This window comes from Elgaria multicarinata, chromosome 5, assembly GCF_023053635.1.
Source record: "Elgaria multicarinata webbii isolate HBS135686 ecotype San Diego chromosome 5, rElgMul1.1.pri, whole genome shotgun sequence".
In the NCBI taxonomy this organism is placed as follows: domain Eukaryota; kingdom Metazoa; phylum Chordata; class Lepidosauria; order Squamata; family Anguidae; genus Elgaria; species Elgaria multicarinata.
In genome coordinates, this window is record NC_086175.1 from 134,437,224 (window position 1) to 134,463,682 (window position 26,459).

Below are 26,459 nucleotides of genomic sequence, written 5' to 3' on the forward strand. Positions count from 1 at the left end.
TAGTTCCAACGGTAATTTTCATGGATGACAAAGCCTGGCCTACTTCTGTGCCTTTTAAAGCAGCATGACATCCAGAAATTAACAGGGAAGTTTTTAAGGCATTATTACGTACTGATGGCTGCAGTTAGAGCAGGGGCTGCTCCAAAAGCTAGCAACTGTAGCTCATAAAAGCAGCAGTAACCTCAGCAGCACAAACATCTGCTCCTGGATGGAGGTGTTGCCATCTAGCATCCTCCAGGGTGCAAACACTTCTGTAGGACAGAGCCAATACCAGCCCTGGGGGAAAATAAGCCAGGCCTGGAGGACAAGCTCTGCACAGTAAAGACTTACCTCTGTTTGTTTGAGCCATTGCTACTTCGTTGGAGGTGGGGTTTATTTGAAAGGCTGTCACCGGTGGGTTGCCACTGAAGGGGGTTTACCTTTGGGGATCCCTTCAGGGAGGGCCAAGGACAAGGGCAGAATCATTTGAAGGGGGAATTTCCAATAAAATGGCAGGATGGATAGGGTTGTTTGGGGATTGTTTGTTGTACACACACCTACACACAAACACACACACACTGTATTATCTGGGTAGTGTGTGAAAGCTGCTGGTCTGTACTGGTATTTGTTCATTTGGGTGGGTTTGAGGTTTTGGTAGATTTTCTGGGGTCAACTGAGGCTTGTGTTATGTCTAGGAATGGATGAAGTTGAGGCCAATATAGATGGAGTGCAACGCAGAGGGTGTTATGGCAGTGGGAGGTGATGACATCAGTTCAGGAGAAGGAGGTTGAGACAGCTATGTGCTGTATCCCTTTCTGGTCTGCCTCCCTGCTTCAGTAACCTTGGTGGTTTACCTGCAGTCTCCTTTACTCTGAAGGTGCTGGCAATGAATTCCAGGTTGGGTAATGGAATATAAAGGTGCTAGATAGCAAGGGGAAAGGACACTGCTACATAGAAGGATAGTTTCAATGCAAGTGGTCATTAGTGCTTAATTCTTTCTGCTGGACAGATGTGTTAATCCCGACTTCAGCTTCTTCGTCCCTTGCAGTAGTATCCTGTGAGAATGTTTAAGGATAATATCAGAGTAGTAGAAAAGTTACATTTCTCCTCTGCTACACGTTTTTAAATCTGTAGTTGTCCATTAAAGAAAAAAGTTGGAGCAAGACCGGAAGTAAAAAAGTAACGTTAAAATTAAATAGTTTTGAAAAACCTGGCCACTGCCTTTAAAAAATGCCATTCATTAGCTCACTGTTGTAAACTTGTTCCCATTTGTAAGGATAAAATTACATTCAGCAAAATGTATGTAGACTGCTATAGTTTCAAAATTACTCAGTCCTTGTAAGCTGCAATCCATTAAATTAATTATAATAATTATCGCTTCTCATGTTTTCTTATGAAAAATTATTTAATCTGAATATTTATAGCAATCTTTAAGGAATAGAGAAAAGAGTTAACTTGATCCTCCCTTATCTTTCCTCTGGATGCAGCCAAGTACTATATCACTCACTATATTAGCAAAGTAGTTGTGTGTAGCTGCACTAGTGTTTAAGACGGATGAGGAGATGGGTTAGAGTGAGTACCCTGCATTGTATATAGCTGCAGTGAGTCCCTGCAACTATATTAAACATGGTGAATATGGGAAAACTTGTTTCTATGACATTCTGGTCCCATAAGAAGTGGCAGGGACTAAGGCTGTATTTGTGTGTTGCCTTCACAGAACATTGACAGCAGAGAACAGTGTATGTGTTCAGTGCTCTTCAATGGGCCCAGTGCTCTTCAACATTTTTATTAATGATTTGGACAAGGAGGTGCAGGGAACGCTGATCAAATTTGCAGATGACACAAAATTGGGTGGGATAGCTAATACCCTGGAAGACAGAAACAAACTTCAAAGTGATCTTGATAGGCTGGAGTGCTGGGCTGAAAACAACAGAATGAAATTTAATAGGGATAAATGCCAAGTTCTACATTTAGGGAATAGAAACCAAAGGCACAGTTACAAGATGGGGGACACTTGGCTCAGCAATACTACAAACGAGAAAGATCTTGGAATTGTTGTAGAACACAAGCTGAATATGAGCCAACAGTGCGATATGGCTGCAAGAAAGGCCAATGCTATTTTGGGCTGCATTAATAGAAGCATAGCTTCCAAATCACGTGAGGTACTGGTTCCTCTCTATTCGGCCCTGGTTAGGCCTCATCTAGAGTATTGCATCCAGTTCTGGGCTCCACAATTCAAGAAGGACGCAGACAAGCTGGAGCGTGTTCAGAAAAGGGCAACCAGGATGATCAAAGGTCTAGAAACAAAGCCCTGTGAAGAGAGACTGAAAGAACTGGGCATGTTTAGCCTGGAGAAGAGAAGATTGAGGGGAGACATGATAGCACTCTTCAAATACTTAAAAGGTTGTCACACAGAGGAGGGCCAGGATCTCTTCTCGATCCTCCCAGAGTGCAGGACACAGAATAACGGGCTGAAGTTACAGGAAGCCAGATTCCGGCTGGACATCAGGAAAAACTTCCTAACTGTTAGAGCAGTGCGACGGTGGAATCAGTTACCTAGGGAGGTTGTGGGCTCTCCCACACTAGAGGCATTCAAGAGGCAGCTGGACAACCATCTGTCAGGGATGCTTTAGGGTGGATTCCTGCATTGAGCAGGGGGTTGGACTCGATGGCCTTGTAGGCCCCTTCCAACTCTGCGATTCTATGATTCTATGATTCTATGTGAGCAATGCTTTAGCCAATTGGGGCTGAAGGGGAGAGGAAGCAAGTTCAGTTCCCACCCAATGGCCTTGATGTCATCTCAAGGGAATAAACTCTTTGACACAAACTCTACAATAGCTTCGAAAGGTTGGATAAGTTCCCCACCCCAAGCAGAGAGGCTCAACTGCTGAAGCTATCCCTGAAGTCAGGTCTATAGAGCCGGGATCTATGGTTGGGGGATGGAGACAGATGTTAAAGAATGGGGAAATTGCTATGCCTCTCTTCTTCCCTTCCTGCCAATGGTTTTAATGGGTTCTCACTTGTTAATTATATATTCATGTGAGCATCTAAAGTTTGGTTTGAGAGAGATCCCCAGAATATGGAGCTAAAACTATTTCCCTATTTTAGCAACTGTCAGTATCCTTGAATGGATGAAATTAAGATGCTAATCCAGTAATTATTGTTGGTGAAGAGATTAGTAAAAAGCTTTCCCTGGTGCCCTTTAACTGCAGTGTGGTCATGGCATTTAGGCACTCAAAGATATCCCTGGGTCAACTGGCCCTCTTCTTCAAGAAACAATCGAGTGACAAGTAGTTTGTGTTTAAACAGATAATCTAGTACAAGTCAACCTTGATGCTATTTGTGGCTGCTTCCTACTCTGCCAATGCTATGCAAAATGCTGACCATTGCTCAGGCCAGCATAGCTGAGCAGAATGGTGCAATGCTGATCCTCCATGCTCTTCACAAATACTTTGGGTAAAAATGTCTATATTCTCCATGGTTTAAAATATTTTTAGGGTGGCTTACACAATAGAACTAAAACAAATATTGTCACAATATAGTAACAAAATTAAAAAGCATAAACTAGCAAATGTAAACTAGGAGCAGTAAAATCATCACAGTTTAACAATTAAAAGCCTGGAAAAATAAAAGCTCTTTTCCTGGCACCAAAAAGATGGAAAACTAGATCCAAAATAAGCTTCCCTGGGCAGATGTTTCTATTCACAGAGCACCACAATTAAAAAAAGGATCGTGACTCTCCCACCACTGAGCATCATGGGATGTCCCCAGGTTCTAGTATTATGAGAGAGAGAATCTCCCTATGCACTTTCTCCACACCATGCATAATTTTGTACTTCTCTATCATGTCCCCCACCCCACCTTTACTCACCTTATTTCCAAGCTAAACAATCCCAGTTGATGTAACCTTCCCTCATAGAGGAGTTGCTCTAGCTCCTTGATCATTTTAGTTGCCCTTTTTTAGGCACGGTGACCAGAACCGTAGACAATATTCTAAGTGTGTCGCACCATTGTATAAGAGGAGTATGATCTCGGCAGTTTTATTTTCAAATCCTTTTCTAATTATACCTAATATGGAATTTGCCTTTTCCACAGTCGCTGCACACTGAGTTGACATTTTCATCATGCTGTCCACCACACAACACCCAAGATCTCTTCCTTGGTCAGTCACCGCTAGCTCAGATCCCATCAGCTTATACTTAGAACTTGGGATATTTGCCCAAAGAGCTTCACTTTACATCGTGCTCAACAAGCTCCAAATGGGCCAATCATAGTTGGTTGAGCAAAAGCACAAGTGGTGGTCACATGGGAGGCAGTGCACTCGCTCTCTCCTGCGCATCCCTGACAGCTGTTATGTGAAAATCAGGTGAATGCAGGGCAATTTCTAATTCGGAGTATCTCCCAACGTGAATATATTCGGTCACTACGTTCAACACCGAAGGTCCTTCTCCGGGTGCCTACTCTGAGAAAGGCTTGGAGTGTGGCAACGGGGGACAGGGCCTTTTCGGTGGTGGCCCCCAGACTATGGAATGATCTCCCTGACGAGGCTCGCCTGGCACCAACTCTGCTATCTTCCCGGCACCAGGTTAAGACTTTCCTCTCTGCCCAGGCATATGGTGGCACATCTTAATCACCCACATGTTTAGTTTTTTAACGGTTTTTAATGCTTTATGTGTGTATGTTCTGTGTTTTAGAATTTTAAATTTTGTATACTCATTTTTATCTTAATTTTAGAATTTCTGTAAACCGCCCAGAGAGCCCTGGCTATGGGAGCGGTATATAAGTTAAATAAATAAGACTGCAGTCCTAAACATAATTACAGAGGAGAAAGCCCGATTGAACACAGTGATGCTTACTTGTGAGTAAGCATATGGAATGGCTTTTAAAAGCTTTAAAAATGGCCAATTAAAATATGGCAGATTATACTCCAGACTGGGTGGGCAATACTGCCCTTTTATAAATACCTTTCGATTCCTAATTAGAAATAAGACTTTTTAGACATTTTTATCCTGGGTGTTTACAATTTCATATTGTTATATTCAGTACCTAAACGAATCAATACACATAAATAAATAAAAATATAAAATTAAACTGCTGGGCTTATGGGCATATCTACAATAAAGCCTACATTTTTGCCTTCATTTGAGATATCACAATCCTGACAGTTTGAATTAAAAGGATGCCAAGTGACCCACAAGCTAGTGCTGAGCACACTCCTAAGCCTCATACTCAGTGTAATTGTGCCAAAGGTTAAACTATTGGTAGATTTCCCAGTTGGAGAAAAACAGAGATGGTCTTTGTCTTGGGACCTTTTCAAAAGAGAAGCAGCAAGTGTCCTTGAGAGCCGAACAAGGAGAACCTTATACTATATACTGATTATGAATACAAACTTGCTGTACTACTAACTGAAAAGGAGCTTCTTTTGCAGCCATTTATGGCTTCCTATGTGAAATGTCCCCAAACTCAGACGTTCCAAGTCTTTTAACTTAATAAGGGTCAATGACAGATTTTTTAAAAAAAAACGTTGATCATTTTGTCTAGCTGTTAGCTCATCTTGCAAAGGGTGAAGTGTATGGGAGAGTGTCGTGCTACTGATGGTAAAAGAATAGCTCCATATACACAACTAAATTGCCGTTGGTACTCTTTAGAAAATCTCTGCAAGAACATCAAAAATTTCAGTGAAACTGATAACAAAAAATAACATCTAAGTGTGGTAGGTAACAACATGATCACTTGTGGACATAAGCTTAGAATTGCAATATATACAGTCCTTTTTGGCAGCACCAATTGTATGCACAACTAATCATAGTGGTTATAACTGCCATGGTGTGTGTGTTTGTGTCATGCCACTGATTAAGAGGGAGCTTCCTTACGTACACCATCAAATACTATTGGCGTTCTACCACCTTGGAACACTAATTCCTATGAGAAACCATATCTACAGTAATAGCCTGTTATCATCTTGAGTTGTATTGGTAATACCACTACTGCAGAACTATAGTAATCCTGACTCCCCTTGAAGGCAACCAAAGTGTGTGGAGAGGGGGGATGGGGGAGAGATGGGGAGAATCACATACGTTTCCTTACTGCTGCCTTTGGATAGTACAGTCCAGGTCCGGGCCCGATTCAAAGTGCTGGTATTAACATTTAAAGCTCTAAACGGCTTGGGGCCAGGCTATCTGAAGGAACGCCTCCTCCCGTATGTACCTGCCCATACCCTAAGGTCATCCTCAGGGGTCCTTCTCCGCGAGCCCCTGCCAAAGGAAGTGAGGCAGGTGGCTACCAGGAGCAGGGCCTTCTCCACTGTGGCACCCCGGCTGTGGAATGAGCTCCCTAAGGAGGTTCGCTTGGCACCTACATTATATGCCTTTAGACGCCAGGTGAAGACCTTTTTATTCTCCCAGCATTTTAACAGTCTATAAATAAATTTTAACTTGGTGTTTTAAATTTGTAATTTTGCATTGCTGCTGTTTTTATCTGGTTGAGCTTTTATATTGTTTTTTATAGTATGGTTTTATACTGTTGTTTTATACTTTGAATGTTTTTAATTTTTGTGAACCGCCCAGAGAGCTCCGGCTATTGGGCGGTATAGAAATGTAATAAATAAATAAATAAATAAATAAAATGGGCCTTGGCAGATCTGCGCTTACTGGCTCTGCTGGAAATTTCAGTCCAGCAGAGGAGGTAAGGATCTTCTCCTCTACCTCCTGAAAAACCTTGTTGAATATTTTATAGTAAAATACTTTTGGGGAAATGCCAAGAGTATAAGTTTGTTTGTAAATAATTGTTTTTATCTTTTGAACAGGGCATTCAGAAATTGGCTAGTCAGTACTTAAAGAAAGAGTGGCCTGGAATAAAAGCTGAGGAGCGGAATGATTTTAGGTAATTTTAACAATTATATCCATTTCTAATGTCCTACTTTGCTGACAGTGCTTTCCCTTTAGTAACTGATCCTATATTGATATTATATTGATCAAGTGGTCTCTATTTTGTAACTGATGCAAAATTGCTTTCTCATCTCGTTGTCATCTCATTGCTTTCTTAAATATTTAAGGCACTTTGGAAATCTGAGGGATGCTGACAGAGTTAAATGGAACAATAGGGGGTTAGTAAGCCATTACAGGTATATAATGTGCTAAATGTATGCACCTCAACAACAACAAAAAGCCAAAAAAAGTGGATTGAAGAAAGATTGTTTATTCCTCTTGGTTTTTCTGTCCTTACTAATCAGTCTCCCTGTGAGCTGCTTCTATGGAGCCAACTTGCAGAAAAGCTGTGCTCTCCTAAACATGGCTGGGTCCTCCACATTATGCAAGACTAAATGATCCAAGAGTCACACTTACTGGAGTAACCTTGATACTGGACCAAGCCGATCATATGACTTCCCTGTGGGAAGGAAGAAGGAGTGAGGGAGACAGGAGCAGGAAAAGGGAATATCAGGGCCTGCTTTAGTTGGATGCCACAAACACACACACACACCGGCCAACTGATATCAACTGCCCTGTGGGAAGTTATATCAGATGATGGATTCTGCTCAAGTGGAGCTGCTGGTGTTGATCAGTTTGGTGTTTTTTTTAAAAAAAATTTTTATTTAATTTACAGTATTTGTATACCGATTTACATCCAAAAGGTTTTGGAATGGTGAATAACAGATAGAACAAAAGATAAAAGAATAAAAAGGCCATGTTAAAAAAAATTACTATTTTAAAAAGAAACAGAATTCTGATAAAACTGAGTTCTGGTAGAACCATGGCTGGTCACTCAAGGAAAGCTTACTGAAATAACAATGTTTTCAGGAGGTGCCAGAAACAATACAATGTTGGTGCCTTCCTTAGGAAGGGGGCCACCACACTGAGGGCTCTTCTCCTGGTGGATTTCAGTCTGGCCATAGGTTTATGTGGAACCACCAGAGACATGCCCTGTTTTTGAGCATGTGGATCTTGCTGTGCTGTGTATATAAATATTGTAAGCCACTTTGAGGACTCTAATTGAAAAGCAGGATATAAATCGAATAAAGAAATAAACTGTACTGCAATACTTGAAGACTTAAGTGTAATATAGCAAATATGATTTTCCTTTAGCTTTCTTGTACCTGAATGAAACTACTTGTGGGATCTGGGAAAGACTGAACTAACTGAAAGTACAGAAAATGAACGTACTAACTGAAAGTAGAGTAGAGTTTATTTTGGGAAAACATCTATTATGTAGCTATAGCTTAAAAACACAACATAAACCAAGGGTAATTGCTGGCCAAAACTTCTAGAGGGCACCAGGTTGCTTATCCCAGTATAGATCATACTTGTATATAGTGGGAGTGACCCTCAGTCTCATGCACCCTTTCCCTTTATACGTTCAGCCTTTGGTGTGAACTGAGGCCTGTTTTGTAAATAGATCACACATTTGCTCAATCCACCCATATTTCACAGCAAATTAATGAAACTGAGTGGGCCCTGCACTCTTAGGCCCTGGTCCTGAGTAAATGTTTTATGTGTAGCAGCCCAGTTCAGACGTAATGACAGGTCCCCGGGCTCACACACTCCCCTCTCCCCTTCCTGCACAAGGGAAGGAACTTCGGTTAGTACAAGCCACAGTTTCCCATAGTTGGACAAACCAGGAAACTGTGGTTTGTTACAAAGTGTGACAGTGATCTTTAAATCTCTTCCTCTTACACAGGGAGGGGAGAGGGTGTGAGCTGAATCTCAAACTTGTTCATTCTTGTAATGCCAAGAATTGAGCCAGTGGAGGAGGATATATGAGCCCATGATCTGTCACATTACAACTACCACACTGGCTATGCAAGAACAGGCCATAAATTGTGAGCAAATATCATTAATTTTCATAGGGTTTAAGACTAAGACTGACAACTGCAGACATAATTTGTATAGGCTTATAACTGCATGAGTTTGGTTAGGAATACTCTTTATTTTTGTTTTCCAATTATAAAATCCAGATTTTTGGGAAACGAGCCATTTTTGGTTGCTATTTAAAATTAAGTTGAAAGTAGTGGGCACACTGTACTATGGCTGATCGGAATGCACAAACTTCCATGCTATCTCTTCAACATGAATTTTGTTTTCAAAATAAACAAATAAACTTTTCCATGATAAAGTATTAGATACTAGATTTCTAGATAGACCTTCAGTTTGTGGACAGTTTATTGAAGTGCAAGGTCTTCAGTGGTAAGAATGTGTCTTCCTCTGGCTTTATACTATAGAAATTGGCACTTCTGTGTAAACTGTTAACAGTAAAACAGCTTCCTATTTTTCTCCCACTCTCTTCTTTGCCCTCCTCCAAACATCCACTGCTCTTCTGACATTTATTTCTGTATTTTAGGAGCATGTATCCAGTGTGGAAATCATTTCTTGAAGGCTCAGTGCAAGTGGCTCAATCCAGACTCAATATCTGTGAAAACTATAAAAACCTAATTTCTGAACCTGCCAGGGCAGTGAAGTGTTTTAAAGAACAGCAGCTGAAAAAGGTATTATCCTAGGGGATTTCATTGTGTATCTTCAGTTTAGAGGAGCACTGTTCAGTTATGCAAATTGTATTTTATGGCAGAACTATTGCTAAGAACCTTTGGTCAAGTTATTTACTTTGCTTTATATTGGTGATAAGGAAGACTTTCGCCTTATCTCAGCCAGAGCTGTGATAGAGTTTGTGGTGTCTTCCCCACACCCTTTTCCCCTGTTCCTTTGTTTCCTGAGATATAGCTCTTGCTCAAACCATCTGGGTAGAGTACTGCTATCCTTTTTGCTCAATGATTATAAAATACCATGTCATCCTAAACTCTGTGAAGGGCCACCTTGTCTACACATCTCTGTACTTGTTAAATAGCCAAACATCTAGTCCTCATGACTGCAGACAACAGGTTCAAAAGATGTGGGTGGTGTCTGAAGACTACTGAAACCACAAAATGTCTGGGCATTGCTTTAATGGTTGAAAAATGAGCACTTCAGTGCCATATGCATTTCCTTATTTCTGTTCCAATTCATAGCAATGTCTCCTGGGCCATTTATATGCCAATATCTGGTGTGTGTTTTAAACCGTTAAAAATATCTATTCACCCACCTCCACCCCAGATTTTTTGTGTGTTTTGAAAACCCAAATCTAAACAGTAAATCTGAGATCATTCCATCTCATTAAGAATATCATAGAACTGGAAAGGGTACAGAAAAGAGGAACCAAAATTATCAAGGTTTTAGAGTACCTTGTGAAAGTATTTGGGGCCTTTTAGCTTAAGAAAAAAGACAGCTGGGCAGTGAGGACAGTGTGTGGAAAAGGGGATAGAACATTTTCTCCCTCTTCCTCAGTATTAGAAGTCAGACTCACCATAATGCAAAAATGGCACTCAAGGGCACCCAGGACAACACAACAGACCCCACAGGTAAATTAAGCCATGGTGGCGTGGCGTGTGATCAGGTTAATTGTCTCTTACCTGTGGGCTTCCCAGAAGTATTTGGCTAGCAGAAGCTGGACTCTTGCTCTGATCCAGCAAATCAATTCTTATGTGCAAATCATTCTGTTACAAAAACTGTGGATTACAACCCAATTAAATCAATAAAAAGGCAATCCGGATGCAGTTTTCAAAAGGAAGGTTTATTTCCACTTTCCAGGTACCAAGAAATCTTCTTTGCGCAAAGGTCCTCCCCTCAGATCAAATGGGAGAGGGAAGGCCACAAACAGAGATTAACTTTTAGTTTTATACAGAGGGGAAAAACATCCTACACTTACAATTGGCTACTAGCCCAAATCGTCACCTTTAACGTCACCAGACATGCTCAGATAGGGAGGGAAAGGGTTAATTCTGCACCATCTCCCTTCCTGCCCAACCCCCTTCGCAATGTCCCCTGGGACATTCCTGTCCCACCTTGCCTACGTGGCAGAAACGTCCCGCTTCACCTCCCCTCCATCCCATCAGTATTCACTATCCCTTCCCAAATTCCCGCCGGATCGTGTGGAAAGGAAAAGAGGTATGTGTGTGTATGCCAGATGCGCAAGCAAGCGCCCGGCGATTTAACCAGCGGCTAGGGCTCATCCTTTACACCTGAGTAAGCGACCTTACCCAAGTAGGTAAATGGGGCATTTCTTCCCTACCTGGGAGTAGAGGGACTACTCTACTTGTCTAAATCACTTAGAAATAAACTTAGGATAGCATTTTGGGGCAGGGAAATGAGGGTTCTTGGAAGAAGGAGGGGAGGGGAAAAATGGACGAAAGTGGGAAATCAGTTATTTTCCATAACAATTCCATTTGCATTGTTAGTATCAGATATTTGAGTTCCATGGTGCAGAATCTGGAGAGATGAATACATTTCATCACTTGCTAAATTATGTTGTTAGAAGTTGAACTAGATGACTATGAGACTTCCCCCAAACCCAATGCTTTATGATTGTGAACATAGGTGCTTTCTTGTTTACATTTATTGAGTTGGCTTTCTTTTTCCTGAAGCAACAGTAGCTCATAATGCAAGCATACATTTCCCCCCAAATAACTGGGAAAGAACATCCAGCAAAAAAAAAAAGAGAAGAACTTGCTTTGTAAATGAAATTAGATACACTCCAGTTTGGTAGCAAGAATCTATGAAAAATAAATTTCTTTGGCGGTAACTTTGAAATTTTTCCAAATTATACTAGAATAGGCTTTGAATTTAAAATATGTTACCTTTTAAGAACCTTTAAGGTAATATCCAAGGATCTACCAGTCCAGCGGACATTGAAATGATTCAGCCACATCCTGTAAAGGCATCCCAGGCAGCTTGCCAGAAAATCAGTACAGAAGCAACCTTGTGCATTAATACACAGAGCAGGCTATTCTGATCGAGGAAGGCAAATGTAACCTTTTTTTGAGAAATGGTGTAGTGGATGAAGTACTGTTTGTTAAATCATCATCTTCAGGGTTGATTTTTCAAGATTTGTAGCAATTTATTCAGGCTGGTACCAGAAACACATCCAAGATTGTGCATTAGCACCTAAACCTGTGAACTGGTATCTTATACATTGGATAACACCCAATATTCACTGAATAAACATTGGAAAGGTTCATTTTGAGGTATTATATTCATTAATATACATATGAGTGAGTATTTAGGTGCCTTAATCACATTTTATACTAGATGGAATTGAAAACAGATGAGGTTAAAAGACTGAAAGCAACACTAAAGTGAGTGGACAACAATGGGATCATGAGCATTTCTATCCATTTGTTGCATAGCTTGTATTCTGTAAATTAAAGTTGTAATATTTTCCAAGATAGCTCAACCTCATTTCCAAGACGATAATGAAAGTGTGTTTTGTATGTTTGTGTGTGTAGAGAGGGAGGGAGGGAAAGGAAGAGAAAGAATATGCATTGAGCAGGGGGTTGGACTCGATGGCCTTGTAGGCCCCTTCCAACTCTGCTATTCTATGATTCTATGATTTAAAGAGAGTTATTGTCATTTAAGCTTTGCAAACAGGAGCTAAGGGAATGCCTGACGATCGCTCCTTTCTTGCAGTTCCAACCCCGACTTAAGCATGCAATTTCTATTGCTCCTTTTCTAAGTTTAGCCAGGGTATGTAAGGGAGTGCTGATTTCCACCCCTAAAAGTCCTTGAAGGATTTAGCAATGCAATCTTTTCAACCAAGAGTTAAAGACTGAGATGGCATCTTGCATCTGAGACCATAAACAAGAAATGTTATCTAAATTTTAAGCTGGCATCTCTTTTTCAGTATTTACATAAAATGTTGGCAACCTTTATTCAACCACATTCTTGCTCAGCCAGAATAGCACAGTTCAGAGAAATGAAAGCAGCAAAAACACTTCCCCAGTGTTACAATGTTTTTTGGATTCTTTGCACTGGAAGTGAGCTGTGAAGCTATTAGGTCTTGGTTTTCAGAAGACTTTCATATTTAGTTTAGACATACTTCATTTTGTCCAAAATGAACATTTGAAGCTGCCTTATACATTGTCCATCTTGCCTAGGACTGCCTATACTGACTGGCAACATGTGTCCAGGGCCTGAAAGCAAACTTCTTTCCCAGTCCTCAGATCCTTCTAACTGGAAATGCCAGGGGTTGAACTTGGGACTTTCTGCACTGCTATCGCTGAGCTATGTTTTGGCAAAGTTTCCTATGCTTTGAAGTCAAATATGGAACAGTATTTAGCCACTTTACTTTAGTCGCTACTCTCAAAATGCTAATCATTTCCTTGTTTATACACTTGAAAAAAGCATTTAGCCTCTTTGCTACATTAATTTACTGAGAATTGAGATGTACTGTAATTGGAAGGTAATCATCCCAGCTCCAACAATGCTTAAAACAATGATTCTAAAATATTCTTAGAACCATGATAAAAGCATAGAAATAAGCATCACAGAAAACCATTGAAGAGTGCATCAAATACCCCATGAAGCTCATAGCAGACAAATTGAACTTGCACTAACATGCCCAGAGTAAGAATACCTTGTATTAATATAATCGGAATGAATATTTTTAATGTACAGATACAGAAGTAACTACAGTTTTTGATGCAATAATAATAGATGATAATTGTGTACGTTTGTGTGTTTTTATCTAGTGTGTGGACCAGCTGACCAGGATCCAGGCTGAATTGCAAGAGACAGTAAAAGATTTAGCTAAGGGCAAGAAGAAGTACTTTGAAACGGAGCAGATGGCTCATGCTGTCCGTGAAAAGGCCGATATTGAGGCCAAGTATGTTCCAGCATGTCTACAATCTCTGCATGTAAATTGCTTTAAATAGCTCTTGGTAATGCATCTTGCTTGACCATTGGTGGTATAACCAAGTTTGTAAACAAGCACACTCCCTTGGCCACCTGTAGAATCATCTCCAAGTTACTACATTTCTCTGTTGCTATGTCAGTGCTAGACGCCTATTTTGAAAGTTAAATTCTTTCAAATAAGCAGCTCTTTAAATGCATTACCTCTTCTAGGAATCTACTGATCTGTTGTGTTACTTTCTCTTATAGGTCTAAACTTAGTCTTTTTCAGTCGAGGATAAGCTTACAGAAAGCAAGTGTAAAGGTGAGTAAAAATAAGTTGCATAATGTCATTGTAGGGATATATTCTATTTAGGGATGAGTCACAAATATCCAAAAAGTAGAACCTTTTAATGCTAGATAAACTGTTACTGCAGCAGGTTCATTTTTCAGTTTTGAGGCATGGCTGCATATTGGAATCCATTCAGCAACTCCATAGGAATTTGAAATCCTTGCACATTTCTCATTAGTGTAAAGAGGGGCTTTCTGTAGGGATTTCTCTTATCACTTTCTGAGGGGCAACTTTTTTAAACCTCTTCCCAGAGAAGGAAGTACCCACAAAATGCCAAACTCTTTCCTCCTACTGGGTTTAGAGAACTGGGTTTTAGAAACACTATTGGGTTTGTTCTATTTGTAGTCTTTGTCTCTGGTTTACCCGCTAGTATTACTTAATTTTGGGAGGTTTACTTTAACATAGATGGCACAACATATACAGCAAATTGTCTCATGTAGCTGTTTAACTGCTGAGTTAACACCCACAGTGTTCTGTTACGTTAAGGTGACTTCTGTAAAAGAAAAGTATGATGTAAAGGGGCCTTTAGACTTAGATTCCCACCCAAATTGTGGGAGTAGCAGACCAATGCTGCTGCTAATATGCAATACATATCCTGCCTTTGTAAACTATTTCAGTTATGATTCTAGGGTCATTCAGGAATGTTGTACTGTATCATAGTTAATAGGTTATGACTGTGAGCTCTGAAGTCTCCCCTTGGTGGCTGTAGTTAGACCACTGTCACAATCTCAGTCCTTCATCTGCGGTATTGGAATAATAGTGATTAGGGCTGGTGGTAAGGATTACTGAGGCAAAGTATATGAAGTATTTTGAATGCTTAACATGTGCTAAGGATTATTATTACGTATTAGTAGCAGTGGAGAGCCACTGACTTTATTGAAGGAATTACCTACCGAATTAGATGGCTATACCATTTTGTAAAACCAGTACCTTTGGAAAGATGTACCAGATTGTCAAACCTACATCCTCTTATTATAGCATTGTTTCACAATATTAAACTTTCACATCTTAATTACTGCTCGTCATTTCTTTACCATCTAACTTTGTTTTATTGATATAGTTAAAAGCACGACGGTCTGAGTGTAATTCTAAAGCTACTCATGCAAGGAATGACTACCTTCTCACATTAGCAGCTGCAAATGCACACCAAGATCGCTACTATCAGACGGACTTAGTAAACATTATGAAGGTAATGTCAGATAGTTTAGTTGAATAACTCGCATTTTCCCGCTTTTATCAATCCTATTTTACAGTATAATTTAGATAATATGATAATACATTATTGCTTCACTCTGAAGGATTTGTTTAAGTTCATTCAGTGTCTAAAAAGATTTTAGTAGATTTTAAGAAGTCTTCTGTTTAATTACAGTGTACTAAATACCATAACTTGTGGTCTCTAATTTATGAGAAAAAAGTTGAGTCAATGGATTAATTTAGACATCAAACCATGCAAAACTATGTTTGTAGAAGCTTGAATTGATAAGACATGATTCACAATCAGCCAGCAAACCAGAATCAGGGACCCTTGTTTAAGTTGGATTTGTAGATCATAATTGGTGCATAATTTGGTTTTGCTGGATGACTGAATTGATAAACCATACTTAAAGCCATCACTTTGTCTCCAGAGGTTGCTACACCACAGAGACAGGAATGAACGTAAGAATGTGAGTACTGAGAACACAGAAAACGGAAGCAGAAAATAGCTCTCAATTATGGCTTGCCTGGTGTATATTTGGAAATTCAAATCATTTGGGTTCTAAACCATAGTTTGGTGCTATGTCTGAATTGAACCAGTGTGAAACATGGCACATTAGTGAATGTTTAACTCCTGTACATAGCATATTTTATGGCCTGGATCTAAGGAACTATGCAACTAGTTCTGTTTGCTCAAAGATCTTTTGGACTTGTGTTTGATAAACAATCCCACCATGTCCCATAGCAAAACCCTTTTGAATTTTATTTTATTTTCATTCTATACAGTAGAATTTGAGGGTCTACTTCAGAAAGAAAGAGCGCTCCAGTGCGCATGTGCAAACTGATGAGCACATCAAAAAAGCACATGAAGTAGCTTTTGGGATCCCAGCCTGATTTTAACATTTATCTTTAAAACAGTATAATATGGATGAGTTTTTTTCTATAAGTGCCCTTAGCCGTAAACTGGGTGGTGGTAGGTTTGAACTAATTTTCTGAACCTGTCTGGTTGTTCGCCAATGTCTGGGACATCTGTCCCTTCCAGTCATAAGGACATAAGAAGAGCCCTGATGCTGGCTCAGACCAAGGGTCCATCTAGCCCATATTAAGAAAATGGGAGACCAATTCAATCATCATCATCATAACATATCTGAGATGTAAGCAAGTGTAAGGTGATGCATGTTGGGGCAAAAAGCCCCAACTTTCAAGTATAACCAAATGGGATCTGAGCTGGCGGTGACCGAACAAGAAAGAGATCTTGGGGTTGTGGTGGACAGCTCGATAAAAATGTCCACCCAGTGTGCGGCTGCTGTAAAGAAGGCAAACTCCATGTTTAGGCATTATAAGAAAAGGAATTGAGAATAAAACTGCCAGTATCATACTGCCCTTACACAAATCTATGGTGCAGCCACACTTAGAATGCTGTGTACAGTACCAATCACCACACCTAAAAAAGGATATAGAGCTGAAAAAGGGCAGAAAAGGGTAACTAAAATGATTAACTTTTGTAAACCACCCAGAGAGCTTCGGCTATGGGGCGGTATATAAATGTAATAAAATTAAATTAAATTAAGGGGCTGGGGCATCTCCCCTACGAGGGAAGGTTACATCAACTGGGATTGTTCAGCTTGGAAAAAGGGAGGATAAGGGGAGACATGATAGAAGTGTACAAAATTATGCATGGTGTGGAGAATGTGGATAGGGAGACATTTTTGTTCCTCTCTCAAAATACTAGAACCCAACGGGGTCATCCCATGAAGTTGGTTGGTGGGAGATCCAGGACAATAAAAGGAAGGACTTCTTCACAAAGCACATAGTTAAACTATGGAACTCACTACCACAAGATGTAGTGATGGCCACCCATTTGGATGGCTTTAAAAGGGTGGTTGGATAAATTCCTGGAGGCGAAGGCTATCAATGGCTACTAGCCCTGATGGTTGTGTGCTATCTCCAGTATTTGAGGCAGTAAGCCTGTGTGCACCAGTTGCTGGGGAACATGGGTGGGAAGGTGCTGTTGCACCATGTCCTGCCTTGTGGGTCCCTGCCCACTGGCTGCTTGGCCACTGTGTGAACAGAGTGCTGGACTAGATGGACCCTTGGTCTGATCCAGCCTCAAGGCTCTTCTGATGTTCTTAACAAAAGCTGTGTCTGAGCAGTCAATGATTAACTAAATAGCAGTTCAGCTGGCAACAACTTTTTCTGAAACAATGTTGCAAGAAAAAGATATAGCACCAACATGTGTGGAGCTCAGTGAATCTTCCTGTATCTTTTGCCAGCCTTTCTGCCTTCTACAAATTCCTATCTTATTGTAGTCCTTTTCTGAAGTCTCAGTCCAATTGTCTGAGCAGTCTCCTTCCTCTGTTTCTTTCTGTTCATGCACTCACTGTGATGTTGGGACTTCTGTTCTCGTGATAAGATCAGCAAAACCTTGCTTTGCCTTATTCCATAAAATGACATCATATGACAATAAAGTATAGTTCTAGAAGATTCCCAAGATTTTCTTCTCAGCACTATTGAGATTCACTTTCCAGTGTTTCTCAAATGGTGCATTATACTGAGGTTTTGACAATATGGGGGGGAAAGTGTCTTGTGGCATCTCGAAGACTAACAAATATATTATGGCATAAGCTTTCAAGAACTCAAGGCCACAGCATCAAAATTGATGGATTGTAATCCAAAACTGGCAGGCATAACATACAGTTTAAGGGACTGGAATAGAAGAAGTGAGGTCTGAGGAAAATTAAATGCAAAAACGACATACAGTGGCAAATTATGTAAGAGCAAAATAGTGGTAGTGGCACCGTGTTGTTGAGAAGATAAATGTCCTTGCATTACTAAACTAATTAACATATATAGTGGAATTAAGAACAACAACCATAATCTTGATTCAAACTACTACTGATAGAATTTAATTTCTTAATAAATTGAGATTACGGGTTTTATTGCACTCAGTGTTGATGTTCTGATCAGCATTGCTTGTTAATGGTCCTTGTAACTATTTCATTGTTACATAATTGTCACTGTTCTTTTTGCATTGCATTTCCCTCTGTCCTTACTCCTCTCCATCCTCCTCTCCACACCATGCATATAACTATTTATATATATATATATGCATCTTTATTCCAAGAAGCCTTTCCTTAATATGCAGCTTTGAATCTGTTTTTGCTTCTTTTAAATTTTGTTTTAACTGTTTTATTCTGTTTTTATTTTCATTTTATCTTGTACACCGCTCCGAAATTTTTCAATGGGGAGTGGTATATAAATATTCTAAATAAATAAATAAATAAATAATAAAATATTTAGGATTACAATTCATGCAGCTAGGAAGTGGACTCTAGTCCACAAAAATGTATGCCATTACAGTTATATTAGTCTTTAAGGTCCCGCAAGATGCTATTTGCTATAAGAGACTAGCATTGGAAATTGATATTATGGAGTGGCGTTTAAATCTGTTGAAAGTCAGATGATTTACCAACTAAAATGCTTTAATTGGTTGACAGCTAGATCTGGGTTATCTAGAATCGCTGTGTGATATGTCAAAACGGCATTTTCCCAAATGATTGTGATATTTCAGCTGAAAGCCTGCTCTCTGCTTTTCCTACTACCCACCCAAAAAGCTCAAGCCGCAACAGCATTGTAAAACAATTGCACTTCTGAACACAGACCTACTTGAAAGTAATTCACATGCATTTTAATGGGGCTTGTGCACAAGCCATGAATGCCTCCAGTTGGACTCTGTCTTGAGAGTGAAACATGAGGACTAAGATAGGCTGTCTTAAAGCCCCAGACAGCTGTGTGGTGTACTTTTCAAAATGCTGTTTTAATTATTAATGCAGTCTCTGAAGAGGATCCAAAAATCAATTTAATGTCACTTTTCCTGCAGAACCTCCATGCCTCTTAAATAATTTAACCCCCTCCCCCCACCAGAAATAATATGTATAGCAGAGTGCAGACAGCCCTGGCCTAGGATAGCATGATGTAATTTAGTTCTGTCATATACATACTCAGTATACAAAATGCACTGGTCAAAAGCAAAAAATTGATTGATCTTGTAAGATTAGTAATTTGATACTCAAGTTGAGCTTTCAAGCAACTCTGAATTGCAATATCCTTAAATCTGCACTAAACTGACAGTCTTAAGTTTCCTGCATATTGGTTTATAAATTCAGCCCAAAATACTAAAGTATTTCTCTCCTCCAGTGAGCAATTTCTTGAAGAGTAGATAACCATTGATAATATCAGTGTCTTTGGAGAATTCCTTTGAGAGCAGGACTATGAAACCCTAGGTTCTACTTTCTGCATTCAAAATACACTGTGCAATTAAGCTAAGCTGCATATGTGCAAATAAATTATTTCCAAAATGCTAGTTCCAGTATATTGAAATTACTGGTAACTCCACCTTTCAGTCCTAAACAGGACCTCCAAGGCAGTGTACATAAAAGCATATTAAAATAAATTTAAAACAACAACCAGATTAAAAACAGAGCATTCTGGAGAGCAAAATCAATTTCAAATTAAAAACCATTAAAAGCCAAACAGAACAGGGACATTTTCACCACCCGCCTCAACAGAGCAAAGAGTTGATGTTGTGCGGACTTTATACTGTTAGTTTTACCCTACCCTGTGCCTGCTTACCCTACCCTGTGCCTGTTGGCATTCTCTTCCCCTCCTTATTGTTTTACTATGACTTTATTAGATTGTAAGCCTATGCGGCAGGGCCTTGCTATTTACTGTTTTACTCTGTACAGCACCATGTACATTGATGGTGCTATATAAAATAATAATAATAATAATAATAATAATAATAATAATAATAATAATAGTGAGCCAATCTAAACTCTCTAGGGAGGGGATTCAACAGTTGGGGGGCTGCCACAGAGAAGGCTCTGCCCTGTGTCCCCACCAACCTAATCTCACTTGGTGGTGGGACATACCACAGAGCCTGTTAGGAATATCATAAACTATGGACAGAGTTGTATGGTAGAAAGTGATCTTTCAGATTTCCTGGTCCCAAACTGTTTAGACCTTTGTAGGTAAGAAACAGTACTTTGAAATGGGCCCAGAAACAAATCGGGAACCAGTGCAGTTAACATTGGACTGGTGTAATAGGATATATAAACTGTATACTAGAAAGCAATCAGGCTGAAGCATTTTTCACCCGTTTCTGAACACTCTTCAAGGGCAGCCTCATGTAGAATACATTGCAGTAATCTAAATGGGAAGTGACTAAAGCATATTTCACCCAGATCCATCTGACCCTCCGGAGGGCATGGAAAGCGTCCTCAGCTGTAGGGTAGGGCGTGTTGTTGCCTTTCTAAGACAACAGGGTCTTGCCTGATCTCTTCCTTGCAGGCCTCCGTGAAACCTTGACCCCAAACAGACCACCATTTGCGACTGTTATTTCGGAGTAATGATGTCCCCAGTGTAAAATTTAGAATGCCTTGTGCACTCCCTAACTTTAGAAACTTGGGAACAAAGCAGATGTGACACAGGAGATCCGTGGTTGGAATATCCCAGCACGTGTTTTTTTTAATTGCAATAGGAGCCATAGGAAGGCTGAAAATTTTGATTCAAGGACTAGCACTGGGGGCAGCGGGGTAGCTTTACCTATTTCCCCATGTCATTTCCAGAATCTAAATTAGTCCTGCAAAGCTGTGCTATTAAACCCTCGGCGGGGGTGTGGGGAAAATACTTTGCATGATTACTTTGCTTGCATGTGTTCGCTAGTTGTGCCGCACCAAAGTGCTATCAGGATAATTGTTGCAAAATGCTCTCTCTCTTTTTTAATGTTATAGGACCTTTTTTGCATTTTGCAGGTTTTAATTGAAAGTATTTGATTCTAAGCACCAAAGAGGCTTACTCTTGTGTGGGCTTTTTGACCACCATGTTTGTGTTTTGTATAGTCCTATCTCCAATCAGATTATTTCCCCAGAATAAGAATTTATGCTATGTAGTTCTTACATATTGCAAGAGCAGCTGCCTACTTATCAAGCAGTGCTTGTTTGATGCCTGACTTGCTTTGCTGGAACCTATCTAGTTTAGGGATCATAAGCATTGATTGCTGCTGACTTGAGCTTTTTTGAGTGCATCTGCCATTGCCATGACCTTGCTGTTTGTACAGATGGGGTTGCATTTTTCCTTGAAAGCTTGCTATTTTATTGTTTTCGGAAATCAGAAAGGTTGGGGGAGGGTTAGATAAACTCAGCACAGTGCTTTATTACTGGGGTGGGGATGGTAGCTGTCTGAAAATCTGCATTGTTGCAATCCGGCACAGACCTTGGAATCTATCGCCTTGTGCACAGTCCGGAACATCTCAGCTTTCGTTTATAGAATCAAGGTTCCTGTCCTCCAAACTGCAGTGAAAAGCTTGGGAAAGTGTTCTTGACTGCTGAAAAGGTTGAAACAGAGAGATTGAATGGGTGTTGTAGTGGTGGCCGTTTTCTTGACCGATCTACCCTGTGGGTGGTCTGCTTCCTTGCCCTATGCCTTCTCACTATATGGAATCACAAGACTAAGACCTTATTTTCTGGACTTAGCAGTGTTTCAACTATGAACAAATGGCCTGTTGACAGTCAAAGGAGAATAGGTCTATAACAGGCCATTTTTTTGTAGTCCAACAAAATAAACCCCTGGTCTTGTGATTCCACACGGTGGGAGGGCATAGGTGGTATGTACTCAGCTCTTTCAGATTGCCTCTTCCTTTCGGTCTGGAAGTAAGCTTTAGGGTAGGTATGGGTTTAGGGTGGGGAATGCATGAACCCTCCTATGGAACCCTCTCTTGGGGAGGACACATCAGTGGGTGGGGCTGGTAGTGAGTGAGGCAGTGGCAGGTGGGGCCAAGAGCCTCATGTTCATTTACAAGCACCCATTCTTTCTCACTCATGCTCCTTCTCCCCCCCCTCCCCTTCACGAGCAGGATCATGGGGTGGAGGTTAAAGCCTCTTTCCCTCCCCCTCCAGAATTGCTGGGTGATGGCAAAGTGAAGGCTTTCAGCTTCACCTGTGACCCTGATCCAGGATTTCTGGGAAAAGGGAAAATGCTTTAAGCCACACCCCAGTGACCTGCTCCTTCATTTGCAGGCAGGGGCAGCTGAAGGGGAAGCAGTCAAGATCAAGAAAAACTTCCTGGCTGTTAGAGCAGTACGACAATGGAATCAGTTACCCAGGGAGGTTGTGGGCTCTCCCACACTAGAGGCGTTCAAGAGGCATCTGGACAAGCATCTGTCAGGGATGCTTTAGGGTGGATTCTTGCATTGAGCAGGGGGTTGGACTCGATGGCCTTGTAGGCCCCTTCCAACTCTGCTATTCTATAATTCTATGAAGAAGCTGTTCCCTTGCTGCTAATAACAATTCTGGCAGCAAGGATAGCTGGGAGGGGAGGGAGCACGTTTATTGCTGCTTCACCCCCAGCAATCCTAATCAGGGAGGCTTTAACCCCTGCCACCTGTTGCCCGGCTCATAGCTGAAAGTAGGGAATAGTGGGTAGGCCTCCATGGGTTTTTGCGGGCTGCACAGATAACGAAACAGTGGCCTGTGTGGCTTGTGGGGTTGTCCAGTGTGGTTTAGGAAGACCTCTAGAGGAATTTTGTTGACTATGGCTTAATTCAGATATCATCATCATCATCATCATCATATATTTCTTTCTTACCTGCCTCTCCCTTTGGATCGAGGCGGGGAACAACATTAGAACAGGAATCAATACATCTTAAAAATTCTTGATTTTACATTGATCTGGATAGGCCTGCCAGAAAAGGCTAGTCTTTAAAGCTGCCTTAAAATCACACAGCGAATTAATTTTACGAATCTCCTCCGGCAGGCTGTTCCACAATCTGGGGGCGACAGAAGAAAAGGTCCTCTGGGAAACTGATGTCAGCCTAGTTTTAGCTGACTGAAGTAAGTTCACCCCAGAGGACCTGAGTGTGCAGGGCGGACTATATGGGAGAAGGCGATCCTGCTGGTAGCCTGGACCCAAACTATATCATACCATACAATAATTAATGCTACCCATAATTTAAACCCCCGAACATGGTTTGGAATTCCAAACATATAATAGGCAAACCATAGTTTAGAGTCAGAGCAATAGTTGTAAATACAGTTTGTTATTTTGGTCATAACCCCAAACCATGGTTAGTTCAAACCACGTTTTTCGTAAGTATTTGAAACCTTAGTTTCTGATTCTGGTTTGCCAGACAGTTGCAATCCATGGTTGGTCAATTCAGAATTCATGCCAAACCTTCATTCAGCTTCCTTAACCAGGCATTGGCATGATATGATTTAAACCTCTATCTTGCTCATTTTGTTCTCGGCCACCAGCAGGGATTGCATCTTGTGGGATTCCTGGAGGCATCTGGTTGGCTGCTGGGAATCGAGATGTGGGACTAGATAGGCCTCCAGCAGGGTGATCCTTAATAAAACCCAGCCTCTTTCAGGTGAGATTTCTACTCAGCCCTGAAACACCCTGGGTCACCTTGGGCTGGTCACTTTATTTCTCAGCCTCATGTTTCCCACATGGTTGTTTTGAGGGTAGAAACTTATCAGGGATGGAGCTGCCTGTACTACTCTAGGCTCTTTGGAAGAAGAGCAAGATCCAAATAGAAATAAAAGTCAAGCGCTGTTGTAATAGATAATAATAATAATAATAAGAAGAAGAAGAAGAAGAAGAAGAAGAAGAAGAAGAAGAAGAAGAAGAAGAAGAAGAAGAAGTTACCCTCATCTCCCTTTGGATCGAGGCGGGGTACAACACAAATAAAAACACCATAAAATACATAAAACTAATTCAAACATTTAAAACCAGTGCATCGTTAAAAGCAGCACACCATTAAAAAAGGCATCTTAAAATTCAATTGGGTAGGCTTGCCGGAAGAGATCAGTCTTTATATCTTTCTAAAATTCTGGAAGACTGTTAAGTTGACGAATCTCTCCCAGCAAGCCATTCCACAAACTGGGAGCAGCAGAAGAAAAGGTCCTCTGGGTAATAGTTGTCAGCCTTGTTTTTGTTTGGAGTAAATTCTTCCCAGAGGACCTGAGTGTGTGGGGCGGATTGTACGGGAGAAGGCGATCCCGCAGGTAGCCTGGACCCAAACCATGTAGGGCTTTCAAGGTGATAACCAACACTTTATACTTCGCCCGGAAACTAATTGGCAGCCAGTGAAGAGATTTTAAGACTGGTGTGATGTGGTCACCCCTAGGTGTACCAGTGACCAACCTGGCTGCCATATTTTGAACTAGTTGAAGTTTCCGGACTAGGCACAAAGGTAGCCCTATGTAGAGCGCATTGCAGAAGTCGAGCCTCGAAGTTACCAGCGCGTGCACGACCGTCTTTAGGTCTTCCGACTCTAGGAATGGGCGCAGCTGGCGTATCAGCCGAAGCTGATACTAGGCATTTCTGGCCATTGCATCTATCTGGGCTGTCATTTGGAGCGACGGATCCAGAAGCACCCCCAAGCTGCGAACACACTAATACTTCAATATTTTCCATTTGTAAATATTAGAAGACAGTCGTTGCCTGCAGGTTTATAATCTAAAAGACCCAAGTAAAAAGTGATAAGAAGGACTGGTGGATTGGCCCCACTTCCCCCTCCCATCTCCCTCAGCACAACCTGCTGGAATCACTGCTGGAGATGACAGCTGAGAGAGGGGGAATCTTCATGGAGGTGGTCTTCAGGGCCGGTGGAATGGTTCCGCTTAAGATCCTCATCTCCCTCAGTGCTGGAAATAAGACATAATCAGAGTGGAATGGGACTTAGCTAGTATTTTTAGCATATTTCACTTGGGTAATTCAATTGGGATGGGAGTGGGGTGGGGAAATGCCTTCCATTTAAACTTGTAAAAATAAAAACAGTAAATTTGGTTTAGCAAAACCATGTAATACCAACACTGCTTTTGCACCCCAGCAGGAACTGTGGAGATCCTGTATGTGTTTTTGTGTGTGTCGTGTATCAGCTGTGAGATTCCATAGAAAAGGCTTTGCATGAGAGAAGACCCTGGCAGGTGTCCAAAGCAAATACGCTTATAAATTATATTTTCCTGGAAAATGTTTGCTCAGAATATTTTTTTCCAGTGTGTATTAAAGCAGGTCCTGTAAATAAGAGCTGTCTTGAAAGTCTTAAAATCTACTAGAAATAGCATTTCAGATGAGTCTTTATAGTTGGCTGTGTATGCAATCCCAGATTTACAGTTGTCCTTGGTAAATATACTGTTGGTCTCATAAATCACATTTCAGGCAATGGCTATGTAGAAGAAAGTGACAAAAAGGAACTGTGCTGGGCTAAACATCATGGAGCTGTTTTAACATTTGGCACTTTTATTGGCAAATAAAATTCCCTTCAAATCTGGAGAAATCCATGATCGTGAACTGAAAATAAAATATTGTGGCCTGAAAATATTGTGCAATGAAACATAGGGCTCATCTGCACCAAGCAGGATATTCCACTATGAAAGCAGTACGAAAGCAGTATATAAAAGGCAGGAGCCACACTACTGCTTATAGCGGTAATGAAGTGCACTGATAACTGTTTGGGCCCATGGCACATCTATACCAAACAGGATAACACTATGAAAGTGGTATATGGTATGTGTCAATGGGCCCCAACAGTTGTCCGTGCACTTCAATACCACTATAAAGCAGTAGTGTGGCTCCTGCCTTTTATATACCTCTTTCATAGTGGAATATCCCACTTGGTGTAGATGAGCCCATACTTTCCTTTGTCTTGCAGTGACTAGGTCAGACATTTTCAGCCTTTTCTGCAGTTTGAGGGGAATCTGTTCTTGGTGTCCGTCCGTCCCCCGTCTTCAAATGTTCAGCCATTTACAACATAGCAGTCAAGCATGGAGTATTTCTCAGATATGCAGTAGCTGACCCTGACTAGATAGGAAACTGTTGCTCTCTTCCTCCCCTGGTCTGAACTGTTAATCTTCCTTTAAGAAAATAAAAATGGGTTCCCTACGCTCATTACACCCTAGTGGTGGCCATTTTTTCTTTTTCTTTTCATCCAATAACTTGCAAAATTATCGGGTCCGTAGTTTGGGGGTGCTCTTGGATCCAGAACTGTCACTTGAGGCACAGGTGAACTCAGTGGCAAAGAGCACCTTTTACCAGCTTAGGCTGATATACCAGCTGCGCCCTTATCTGGACGGAGATAGCCTAGCTACAGTGATCCATGCTCTGATAACCTCTCGTTTGGATTACTGCAATGCGTTATACGTGGGGCTGCCTTTGAAAACGGTCCGGAAACTTCAACTGGTAGAAAA

The 26,459-nt window shown here is 40.9% G+C and overlaps 1 protein-coding gene across 2 annotated transcripts in view; it reads left to right on the forward strand.

Moving 5' to 3' along the window:
• Window positions 1-26,459, forward strand: part of FCHSD2 (FCH and double SH3 domains 2) — a 169,564-nt gene that overhangs the window by 62,697 nt on the left and 80,408 nt on the right. For both annotated transcript variants that reach the window (XM_063127236.1, XM_063127237.1), the window contains 5 exons: window positions 6,785-6,861; window positions 9,313-9,457; window positions 13,529-13,662; window positions 13,938-13,992; window positions 15,080-15,208. In XM_063127236.1, the coding sequence (XP_062983306.1) occupies window positions 6,785-6,861; window positions 9,313-9,457; window positions 13,529-13,662; window positions 13,938-13,992; window positions 15,080-15,208 (540 nt within the window). The remainder of the gene's footprint in view (window positions 1-6,784; window positions 6,862-9,312; window positions 9,458-13,528; window positions 13,663-13,937; window positions 13,993-15,079; window positions 15,209-26,459) is intronic.